Genomic DNA, 12,425 nt, shown 5'->3' with positions numbered 1-12,425 from the left:
GAACCACTTCAGTCATGGGGTATCCTCACCCTTCCAGGTGCCAAGCCCAGCTATTGAATTAAAACTTTTACTCATTGCCCACCTATTAATGATTTTCCTAGTTTTGGGCCCGTAACCAAGCTATCCACTAAGGGCAGCAGATATGTATGAACACTACACTAACAAATTCCTCTTGCATTCTTCATGCCATTCACCATTCTAACTTGGAAATGAATCACCCTTCTTTGTCTGTGGAGAGATCAAAACCATACACCTCTGTTCCCTAGCAGTGCTGTGAGTGTTTTTGCACACAATGGACTGCAGTGGTTCAAGAAAGCAGTGCCCCACCACTGCCTCAAGGACAGCTATGGATTAGACAATAAACATTGGCTATGCTAGCAAAGCCCCCCTCCCCTGAATGAATAAAAATGACTACAGAATGTAGCAGAATGGAAGTTGGAACTCCCACTTGCTATGTGTGTTTACTCAGGTTTTCCTTTTTAAAATTAGTCTGCACAGGAAGTAATAATGTGCAATAAGTTTCCGGAGTATTCAGTTCCACAATGTCGCCTTTTGGCAGAACGAGTACACGCCAAGGTGAATCTAGTTATATCATTGATAAGTAGATCTGAACTGTTTTTTTATACTTCCACACAAACCTAATTTGCAGGTAATCCTCTGAATTTGCAATCCTAATTCGTGGCTGCCTCCAAATTCATACATTCTAATCTCAAATGAAAATGTTGGCAACATCTATTGACAGGTTGAATGGCCTCCGACAAATTTAAGCAACAGGTGATGAGGGTGCAGTTCAACTCCTTTTAACCATACACTTTGAAAGGATGGTGTTGAGTGTTTATTATTGACATGAAATACTTTGTTCTTTTCAATGCTGTTTTTCTGAATGAACTCCATGTTGTCTGATTTCAAACTGATTTTGTGTTTGCATTGAAGAAGCAAACATTGACACTATTAAGTTCAACTGATTTTTCTTTGTAACAAATTCAGAAAACAGTAAAACCTGAAGTATCTTCAGGCTTAATCAAACAAACAATATCATTTTTCTGGTCTTTTTCATGTGATATCTCGCTGCATGAAATGCTCTTATCAGTATGAAGATGGACTGCCAGACAAAGAGTCACAGCATTAATTTGTCATACATCATAATTTCTACCAATGATTTCAAATACATCAATTACAAAATAAATTAAAAATGGAGTAAGGAAATACATGGTTGACATTTGTAGAACAATCTTAACTTGCCATGAGAAATCATTAAGTTTTATCAGGAATTCCCACTTTTGTATCACTTAAATAGAAATAAACTATAGCAACATCAAATGGAAAATCTACAGCTGGGAACTTTTGAAAAGTTACAAGGTGGTTAAGAGCTACTTGACCTACACCAGCTGAGCTCCCTCCGCTTCATACACTGTGCAATATAATTTAAAACAATTTGTTTGTAAAAGCTTCAGGATTCTCATCAGGATTGAAATCCTGTTCAAAATGGAGCAATACGTGCTCTGAACAGCATTGAACCTAAGGAGAAAAACTTACAGGTGGGAAGGTGGTAAATGATGCATTTACGTAAACAATTGGTCAATCTCAACAGAACATCAGAGTTAAATCTCAAAGGAGAACTGGCTTGAAAAATTAAATTACCTCAAAACAATTTCCTAATTCCTGGAATTTCTTGGTATACACTGCAGTCTTGTGTGACTGATGCTATCTGTTCCTAATCTTTATTAAGTATGTCAATATCCTTGAAAAACATATTTTAAACAACACTTCTAGGCAAAAGACAATGTAGATGCATAGAAGTCTTCACCTGCGGTAGATACTCCGGTATGGACAAAGTGCAGTTCTCACCAAGTTAATTTGCACAAATCATGGCCCTCATCTGTTAGCTCATCAACAGTTCACGAGGTCCATGTGCCAACAAAGTGTTACTGGCAGGACCTGGCAGACCAAGTTACAGAGTAGTTTCACCGCTTGTGTCTCTCCGAGCTCTCTCAGTGTCTGTATCATCGTACTCGGATTCCATTTCTATCTTAACCTGTGGGACGGAACATATGGCATTCCGAGAGCAGCTGAAAGCAGGGGAAGATGGACAGGAAATCTTGAGGTGTAAAGTTATACTGTAGAGAGATTTAGAAAGAAGAAAACATTATTTTCTTCATTTACACACATTTTTTATAATGGCTGTCAATGCGAGACCTTATACAATTCTATTGGTAGATGCCTTTTCCAAATATGGTACAGTGTTGTGCAGAATGAAGAGTTCCAAAATTAATCCCTGGTTCGAGTTGGGTGACTGATGTCAGCCAGAGGAACAAAAGTGAAGTTGTGAGTCATCCATTATTCAGTGACAGCAAGGTCAGAAATCAGTCTGAGTTCTAATTCTTCATCTTGCAAACTTTGCTAAATAAAATGTGTATCGATATGACCAAGTTTGACTGCAATGGACCACCATGTTTGATAATGCTTCTTCAAAGAACTTTGACAATATGCCACACAAAAGGCTAATTTACAAGGTTGGGTCATACTCGATTAAGGATAATCTCAGCCTGGATGGATGGCTGGCTGATGGACAGAAGACAGAAAGTTGGGAAAATGTTTTATTTCTGGATACTAAGATGTAACTAGTGGGGTGCCACAGAGTTTGGTCCTTGCACCCTATCTATTTACAATCTACATTAATGAACTTGGGCACAGGATAGAAGGCTCTATAACTAAATTTGCAGGTGACACAAAAATAGGCATGATGCTAAATTGCAATGAGAAAATCAGAACCTTACAAATGGATATAGATAGGTTGGGCGAGTGGGCAAAAAAGTAGCCGATGGAGTTTAATGTGGGTAAGTGTGAGGTCATGGATTTGGGTCAAAATGGGAAGACAACCTATTGATGGAGGGAGACTTGGGTTGCTCCAGTGCAGAGGGATTGAGGTGTACATGTTCATGAGGCCCAGAAAGCTAGCATGGAGGTACAGCAGATACTAAAGAAAGCGAATGGAACGTTGGCTTTTACAGCCAAGGGAATAGAATATAAAGGTAAGTAAGTATTGTTGCAAATGTGTAAGGTATTGGTGAGATCGCACCTGGAATATTGTGCATAGTTTTGTTCACCTTATTTGAGGAAAGATGTAGTGGCATTGGAGACGGAGGAGGTTCACTGGATTGATCCCAGAGATGAGGGGTTTGTCATGTCAGAGATTGAACAGTTTCGGCCTATGCTCTTTGGAATTTAGAAAAATGAGGAGAGATCAAATTGAGGTATTCAAGATGATAAAAGGTGTGGATAAATTAGACATAGAGCAGATGCTTCTTCTTGTGGGGCATTCCAGGACAAGATATCATAGTTTCTCCTCAACTCAGGTTTAAATTTGCTACCCCTTATTCTAAGACTATTTCTCCCAGAGGGTTGTGAATCTGTGGAATTTGCTAACCCAAAGTGTGGTGGATGTTGGAACAGTGAGTAAATTTAAGAAGGAGTTAGTTTTTTAATTGGTAATAGGTTGAAGGGATATGGAGAGAAGGCAGGAAAATGGGGGTGAGGAGCATATCAGCCACGATTGAATGGCAGAGCAGATTTGATGGGCTGAATGGCCTAATTCTGCTCCTATGTCTTATGAACTTATGCACAGAGAACTTTCAGATGTTATTCTAATGTGCTATGATGTAAATGCAAATAAGTAACTTGCTGTTTGTTCACACGTATTTGTTTAGCGTTACTAATGTTGCACATCATCCAGTTTTGATGAAGGGTCAAGAATCTGAGATGGTCATCTTGTCTTGCCGAACCTACTGAGTATTTCTAGCATGTAGCTGCTCCTATATACCCTGTCCCATTCTTTCATCACTGTAAATGTTTCCAAAAGATTGTGCAGTAATTGATACAAACCAAAAGGACTGCAGATGCTGTAAATCAGAAACAGAAACAGAAACTGCTGGAAAAGCTCAGCAGTTCTGGCAGCATGTGTAGAGAGAAATTAGAGATAACGTGTGTGTGTGCTTCAAAATGTTCAAACATTTCTTGTTATTCGTCGTGTTATTAGTCTTCATACTGGGCAGCCTCAGTGGGTTTTTTTTCCAAAGCCTTAAAATCAACCTAGGGCCCAAGACTGCATGCAGTACTCACAGTAAAGTCTTACTAAAGTTTAATCGAGGCTTATCATTATCTCAGCTTTTAGCAACATAGGAAGAGAGGGAACTTCTTCAATCCCTCAAACCCAATCCTCCATTCAATTAAATTGTGGTCAATCCACCCCAATTAACTTGTGTTGCCCTCATTTTCCTTGCTATATAAGTAAGAAATATTTTATTCTCATATCTCATCTGAATAAACCCAGAGTTTTATTATTGCACTCCTAAACAATGAATTACTTTTGAATACAATCACTGTTATTTGGCTAATTTGCAACATATATAATATAGTATAAACAATTATATTGTCCGAATATAGAAGTTAGGATTAGGCACTAAATCCACACTAATCTGCTCTATCATTCAATGATATCATGGTTGTTTTGATCGTGGCTTCAACTCCACTTTCCAGCGTACTAACTTCAATTGATTCATGTACCAGGACACCCAGATCCCTCCGTAACTCCAGAGTTCTGCAATCTGGCTCCATTTCAAGAAACTGCTGTTTTTCTGTCCAAACTGGAAAAGTTTCCCATGTTATACTCCATCCTTTGCCCACTCACTTCTCTTTATATCCCTTGTAAGTTACTTATGTCTTGTTCCTACCTCACTTTGTGTTATTAGCAAATTTATCCTTTCACCAAGTCATCAATGTAAATAATAAATAATTGAGGCTCCTACATTTATCCACATGCAATTCTATTGTTTTTCTGTTCAGTTGTTGGGTCACACAGAGGAATACAATCAATACAGAAATCTAGTCTACATAAAACCGTGCACACGGATCTGACATTTTGGTGATGTTTTGTTTTAAATAAAAAGAGGACTGAGTACCTGCGGTCGAGTGAATCGGAGTTACAGGGTGACATTTCAGCTTGCACAACTCCAGCTAGAGGACCTTTCTCCTGAAAATCAATCACATTCACAGCATAAGTGAAGTAAAGATATGATACCATGTTGAACTTCACATTTTGATGTGATTCCATTGAGGTATCCAATATTAATCAACACTGTGGAGGAAAGTAAAATTCCCAAACTGGTTAAATCATCTGATTATCTTGCATTACAGAAAACTAATGATGTTCCATTCACTACAGTCCCAAATGGTAGCCACTTGACACACAGCCAGTTGACCAGGATATTCCATGCTGTGCAAACTGACTAAAGTTCTGGAGACGTGAATTTGTTGGTTTGAGGGAGAGGAGGTTTGTGACCTACGGGGACATCTCTGTTAACATCTTACTTGGATGTGAAAACCTAAGATGTTAGCAATGACTCTGGTGAATTTGAAAATTAATTTTAAGAAATGATTAATGTGTCAGAACAGAACTTAGAAAACGTCATAGAAAGAGGCCATTCAGTCAGGCCTCAAAGCAGGTATTAAACCTGGCAGAAAGCTGGCACACAAAAATAATTTCTGGTTATTTCCACTGTCAAGATATGGCTTCATCCAACTGTATTTGTATAATGATAATGAGGAAGGAAAGCTGCTAGCTTTACCTGCTTTGGGCCTATACGAGACTTTAGCACCAAGGATGCTAAGGATTGGGTGTCCCTTAACTGCACCCTGCCAATAACACTCCCCATCTTTTATGGAGACCTGAAGATGAGCAACCAACCTTGTCAGCTGTGCTCACGTGCCCGTAATGTAAAAATTAAAACCTGCACACGGCACAACCAGCAGAATTCGTGCATAAAGAAAGAGTTTAATTTTCAGGCCTATGGCCTTTCACCCGAATTGGAGTAAGCTTGAAATGTAACAGGATTTCAGTGAGTGCAGCGTCGGGGAAACAGCAGGGGAAAGACAAGCTCAAGAACAAAAGCCTCAGAGTTTTCAAAATTTACTCATACCTCTTTCAGTTTTAGCTTCATTGCTCACAATGTGGTGTCTGCTACATTTGGGTGCTCACTTTCAGTTGTTTGCCATTTTAATACTCTGTTCTGTTTGCATTTTGCTCTCGCTGTCCCAAACAGTCTAGACTTTTCCAATGAAATTCATGGGGACAGAACCTCATTGTTTAACTTGGCACTTTCCAACTTTCTAGAGTCAACATCGAGTTAAACAATCTCAGATGCTAACAATTGCTCCCGGATTTTGGACAGACAATTGTATTTCCAAATACAACTCCTCTAGATCTTTGCATCTTATGTTTCTTTACTCATTGCATTACCATCCTCTTTTGTTTTTCAACATTATCCCTTTAGTTGTTTAACCTTTCCTTTCTTCCATCTTATCGGCGACACTACATTTTGTTCTTCAATCCCCTCTGTACTTTCTCCACCTCCTACCTTCTGAAAGTCTGTTACATCTCCTAACATATCCAAGTTCTGAAGAAAGATCATCAACCTGAAATGTTTACTGCTCTTCTCTCCAAAAATGCTGCCTGACTTATTGAATATTTCCAGCATTCCACATTTATATTTTGATTTTTCCACTTGTGCAGTATTTTGCCTTTGTAAAGTGGAAGAAATTGGGTTAGAGTACTCTTGAGCTAGGTTAGCAGGTATCCAATATATTGTTTCATTCTTTCTTTCAGCTGAAGACAAACATAAAATAGGTGAGATTTTAAAAATGCTGAGTGTAATCTTATCGTAACTGCTTTGTTTATTTCATTATCTCTCCTGCTCACCTCCAGGCGTGTCATATAACTGGGCTTATCTCTTTGGCTGGAATCCTAATTTTAAAAAAGAGAAAGAAAATCCACAACTGTTGGAAATGCACAGCAATGTGTCTGCAAGAGTCATAATTTAGGTAAAACTGAGCTGGTAAAGGGTCCTTGTACACTGCAAGCCTCACTGTGAGATGCTGACTCAGCATCTTGAGTAGTCTCTGTGTTATTGCAAAGACACAATGTCCCATCATTGTAAATAATGATAACTCATTGGAACAAATCATGAATTTATCCACCCACGTTATTCTTCAAATTGAGAAACCTAAGTTTGATACAAATTGAAAGTATTAGAGAAAAAGATGAGGTTAATTGTCAAGTAATGTTGAGCTGCAATTGGAGAAACTAGTTGATAGTACCAGAAAGACTATTCAGACAGCTCAAGCTGCTAGAGAAATTGCAAGTAAACTGCAAGTCTTGGTTCTTTCAACAGAATTTAAGAATAGTGCAGGAGACTGCAGAAATATCAGTTCAAAGTCTGGATGGAGGTGAGTTGATCAAAAGGCAATTCATGAAAGAGACCCCTTCCCAATAGCCATAGAATTTGAGCTTATTCTGCTACCTGTTTCCTGGCTTGCTACAAAGCTCCCTTCCACAATCAGCTCTGCACTTGATGACTTACGCAAACATCTGCTAATACCTTACTTTTAAACTTCTCATTCAATTCATTAAAACTCTCCATGGTCCAGCCTTTTCCATTTGCTGTCATTTCCTCCAACCCCATAATGCAATGAGATGTCTGTGCTCCCCTACTTGTTTCTTCTTGAATGTTGTCATCAGTGAATAATGGCAATCATGCTTTCAGCTGGAAAGGACGCTCTGTAATGCCCTTTCTAAATCTCTCAGTCTCTCCTTCATCCTTTAAGACACACCTTAAAATCCATTTCTTTGATTAAGCTTTTGGCCCTCTGCCTTTTGTGGCTTGATAGTGTAATGTAATGATGTTTTATTATATTAAAAGATACAAGTTTTTGTTGCAGTGGATTCATCAATACAAGAACAAATTGCAATGTGAATGTATCTTGGTTTCAGACTGAGATAATAAGGTTATTCTTTTTGAATCCTACAGTAACCCTGAAGGACCCGAAATGGAGAACTGTGTACAAGCTGACACAAGGGGTATGAGCTTTATGCGTATCCATGTGTTTGTCATAGATTTCAAAAGCATGTCTGGAAAATTTGTTGAAGTAACTTTTTGATTGCAAGTATTTTCCAATCATGATAGAAACCTGAGACTACAAAAACTAATATTCCTATCTGCATTCCTTGTTCGCTATTCACTAATGTTGTGCAAGTCACAGCTCACTCAGTACTTCTTAAAAAAAAGTACTATTCTCAACCAGATAAAACCATCATATTGTGTTCTGACAAAGTGTTTTTTCATCATCACGTGAGATAAACTGTTATATTTAAGAAATGCACAAATGAAGCCATTAACTTCTTGTTCACTTGAACTATTCTTTGCAGTGAATGCTTTTTGACATTGAAAGGTAACTGTAAAATAATACCCAATGGAAAGAGATGAGATTTTCCATGCTGTTTGCCAAGCTTACAAAAGCAATATCCCAGCAGGATGATGAAGCCTTGGTGGCACTTAGCTATCACAATTAGTTTTAGTAGCTCAGAGCTCCACAGGCAAAGCTGGTCACCTTGGCAAACGGTTCTTGGAACAACAGTGAACAAAAGGGAAGTTGGATAAATTAACAAGGTAAAGAAATTGCTCAAATCAGGTAAAATCATCAATAATAAATTGAGTGCACGGCAATATTCAAAAGCTAAAGTGGAGTATCAATGATTAAGCTGTTGAATGATTTGAATGAGATGGAACTGGTTATTAGCTTTCAAGCAGAAAAGAGACTAGTTGATTAGTTGAGTACTCAGTTCAGAAAGTTAATAACAAGCGGTTGCGGTTGACAACGTTACTCACTAGCAGGGCCCTGCGAGCCATTTTTCTGTGGTTCAATTTGATCCATGGGAATCTTTACTGGCATTGAGGGATTGCGAGTCTTGGGCTGGAAGGAAACCTAGAATTTTAGGCAGAAGTTTAATAGATGCAGCATTGTTATTCTTGAATCTGGCAACAAAGTAATATGTTTTTTAAATAGTTGGAAGTCCTAACAATTAGATGGTTTGTTCTCAGCCAAGCTACTGTGCCACTGAATGGCAGTCTTGTACTTGTTACTTTTCACATGGCAAGCCGATACCTTGTGGTATGAGCTGTACAGAATGGTTCTCCAAGCAAGATCAAAATTGAATCTCATTTCAGCTTTGATTCATCACCAAACCTTCAGCTTTGCTTTTCTGTACTGTCATTTGGTCCTTCTTCATCCTGAATCTTATGTTTGAAAATACAAGTTTTCATCCAACTTCCCCTTCTATATTTTGCAAGAATAAGTTTTACATTTCAATGCAATCGGCGAGCTTTCCTCACACAGGTTAGCTAGGTCCCAAGCTTTGTGGTAAAAGGGTTGCATGAATTAGTCTTTGTCTTTGATAAGCAAACAGTGAAAATTGTCAAAGTCTGGCTTATCGTTTCCTGTGATTGTAATAAGGAACTCAAATGTGTGCATATCTTATTAAGACAAGATGATACTAGGCATAATGCACACCTGCTCAACCCAAGCACTAAGATTGAATGATCGAAACTGATCACTGGGTCAGGTCATGGATATAGTCATTATGTATAGACCTCCTTCAATGTCGGTGCAAACCACCTCCCTTAAAATCTATCACTTGGAACAAAGTTTTGATCAGCTGGTCTCGTATCTCCTTCAACTCAGTATCAATATATGTCCAGTAATGTTCCTCTGAGTGTCTTGAGACAACTTACTTTCTGGAAGGTGCCATTAAAATGCTGCTTGTTGCTCTGACAAGAAAAGATATACTTTACAGCCTCTTTCAAGGTCTTCAGTTTGAATCAATGGACAGAGTAATTTTATGAATGAATTATTGCTTGCTATTTGCTTTTGCTGTAGTATGCATCTGTGACCAGTAGAGTCCACTGTAATACAGGTGATGTTGGATTGAACTTCATATCGAGATACTCCTCTTGCGGCTGAATCCGTTCATGGTAGCTCACTGACAAACTAATGGACTCCACAGAATAATTGCAGATGGAAATTTAATTGATTGTATCCTGAATGTGCAGCATGACGATACATCCTGACATTAAACTTGACAGTGGATCATTCATATCAATGTTACTATGCTCCATTTCTTTAATAGGCAGGATCTGAGACTTGGTGCTACGTCCTCAGTTGCTTTGTCATTGTCTGGATCATTTTCACAGCAAACTTCACAGTTTTGAAGTATACGGTGTCATTGGCTAATCCACCTTTTTGACATTTCCTTTGTCAAGGTTTCCACTGACCCTTGTCCAAGGTGTTTCCTCTATCCAAAGTCACTGGATCTACTACTTATTTTACCAACACTCACTGTTGACCAGTCATTGGTAACATGTACAACTATTGTTATGGAAACAGGTATTGACAGCTGACTCAACAAGAGGGCATACCCCACTTAGAGCATGAATGCTCATATTAGATCGCATTAGAAGTAAAATCTACTACTGTGATTCCATTAAAGTAGCTAAGTTGAGTTTCCAAAATTGCAAGTAAAGGAAATGTGGATATACCATTTTGATCATATACAAGGTCCCAAGCTTTATTCTGTTCTGTGATGAAGTAACTACTGGAGTAATTGGGTTCCTTTTGGCTAAGTAACATTTGTTATTCTTCAGTCAGTTTTGCTGAAAACCCTGGGCTTTGGATAGGAAGGGCATTGGGTTTGGCTGGAATTGACTTGACTAGCTTCCCACACAAACAACAGTTACTTTGGATAATGCCAGGGGCCAATGGACCAAATGTTGCATGAGTGTTTGGAATGAACAAATTGCGGATTTCTATATCCTATGCACGGCACAGTCAGTTATGCAGCATGGGTTAATTCAGCCACGTTCCCCACAATCTGCTAAATTGTTTTCCCTCTGACTTTATCAGTGTAATCAATGTTCATTACCTGAGCTTTTCTTCAATTTTAAAGAAATGTAAATGAGTTCCTTGGTGGTTTAACCAATTTATGGTATGTTTTGACACTACAGAATGAATCCACAAGACAATGCTCCCTCAAAATTTCCCTCCCTAATGGAAATAAACAGCTCACTCAACCATCCCAATGTTTTTATGCATTGATTGTGCTGCCAATATTTAACACCAGGGGTTGGTTAAGGCTCCAGTGCAGGTAGTGAGCACTGACATGGTGGGGGGAATAGTAAAAATCTTCCAATTTAGGATCCTTGGTCTATTTTGAAACTTGGTCATCCTTATTGTACAGGATGTGTTGGTTGGATTCTTGGCAAGATTTTGAAGTCACCCATCTCTTGAATATAAAAAAAAAATGTTTGTGTGTTGTGTGTGTATATGACAGGTCTCTTATTTCCAAGGGAAAGACCATAAATCACCTTCTCGGATTAGCATCAATCTTTAATCAGTGTTCATGTGCTGGTTGATGATGCTGGGGTTTGCCACAGGATAAGGTATTTCAGTGAGAGCTTACTTGCATGAGTTGGGAATTTGAACCCAGGACATTTTGTGGCTTTATGGGTCCCATTAGTCGAGCTCAATTTAGTGTGAACATTAATTGACTGCAGAGAACTGCAATCTGACCAGCCTGCACAACATTTGAAACTCTGTTCTGATATTTCTGATGCTCTTACTCATTCCAATGAATGAATGATCATGTTATTGGTAGTATGGGAACTGTGTGACTTCCTGATGAAGTTTCTAGTTGCTTGTTTCTAATTCTTCATCAGTTCATCTAAATGGTTGAAAATGACATGAAAAGTAGAGGGTAACATAAATGGCACAATGGTGTGTATTTTATTACAACTACATTACTCACCTCATTGATACTGTCCCTATCTTGGTCTTTGGTTTTCAACTTTTTTTTCTTCTTGTCTTCTTCCTTTTTGTCTTTTTCAGGTAAAATATCATCTAACCAAGCAAGGTCATGTTGGGAAAAAACCAGGTCCAGGAACTTTCTCACTAGGATGAGTGCAAGGATCTTATATGTTGATGAAAATAAGCACATGACATGGTAGGTCAGCATTTATGAAAAATTGTTGTAAACCACTGAAGTAAATTGACACAGAATGCAATTTCTGCACTATCACAGTATTTACAAGTTTTGAGAAGATTTATAGCTCAGGTTCAGGTTGTGGATGTAGGTTTGCTCGCTGAGCTAAGAGGTTCATTTCCAGATGTTTTGTCACCCTACTAGGTAACATCTTCAGTGAGCCTCAGGTGAAGCAGTGTACATGATTCCTGCTTTCTATTTATATGTTTGGGTTTCTTTGGGTTAGTGATGTTATTTCCTGTGGTGATGTCATTTCCTGTTCTTTTTCTCAGGGGGTGGTAGATGGGGTCGAACTCGATATGTTTGTTAATAGAGATCCTTACATACAGATTAGGAAGGACACCACTTCGACTGGGACAACGCATCCATCTTAGGACAAGCCAAACAGAGACATGCATGAGAATTCCCAGAAGCATGGCATTCCAACCAGAATTCTATCAACAAACACATTGAGTTAGACCCCATATAAATAGAAAGCAGGAATCATGTATACTACTTC

At 38.5% G+C, this 12,425-nt stretch overlaps 1 protein-coding gene and 1 long non-coding RNA gene across 14 annotated transcripts in view; one reads left to right on the top strand and one right to left on the bottom strand.

Moving 5' to 3' along the window:
- Window positions 1-817: 817 nt before the first annotated feature.
- Window positions 818-12,425, bottom strand: part of LOC122543141 (electrogenic sodium bicarbonate cotransporter 4-like) — a 76,410-nt gene continuing 64,802 nt past the window's right edge. For 10 of the 13 annotated variants that reach the window (XM_043681492.1, XM_043681497.1, XM_043681498.1 and 7 more), the window contains 3 exons: window positions 11,693-11,854; window positions 4,959-5,029; window positions 818-2,117 (listed from right to left, as the gene is read on the bottom strand). In XM_043681492.1, coding sequence (XP_043537427.1) covers window positions 1,952-2,117; window positions 4,959-5,029; window positions 11,693-11,854 — 399 coding nt within the window. In that variant the 3' untranslated portion in view covers window positions 818-1,951. Of the gene's footprint in view, window positions 2,118-4,958; window positions 5,030-8,720; window positions 8,818-11,692; window positions 11,855-12,425 lie in introns of all 13 variants that reach the window. The other 3 variants (XM_043681495.1, XM_043681504.1, XM_043681499.1) reach the window with 2 other exon arrangements.
- On the top strand, window positions 7,709-11,807 carry LOC122543143. Its single transcript, XR_006309933.1, has 2 exons — window positions 7,709-7,912; window positions 11,773-11,807. It is a non-coding gene; the product is annotated as an uncharacterized LOC122543143 (long non-coding RNA).

This window comes from Chiloscyllium plagiosum, chromosome 42 (assembly GCF_004010195.1).
Source record: "Chiloscyllium plagiosum isolate BGI_BamShark_2017 chromosome 42, ASM401019v2, whole genome shotgun sequence".
Lineage (NCBI taxonomy): Eukaryota > Metazoa > Chordata > Chondrichthyes > Orectolobiformes > Hemiscylliidae > Chiloscyllium > Chiloscyllium plagiosum.
The sequence above is the reverse complement of the archived record's forward strand: the minus strand, read 5'-3'. Positions and strand labels throughout refer to the sequence as shown.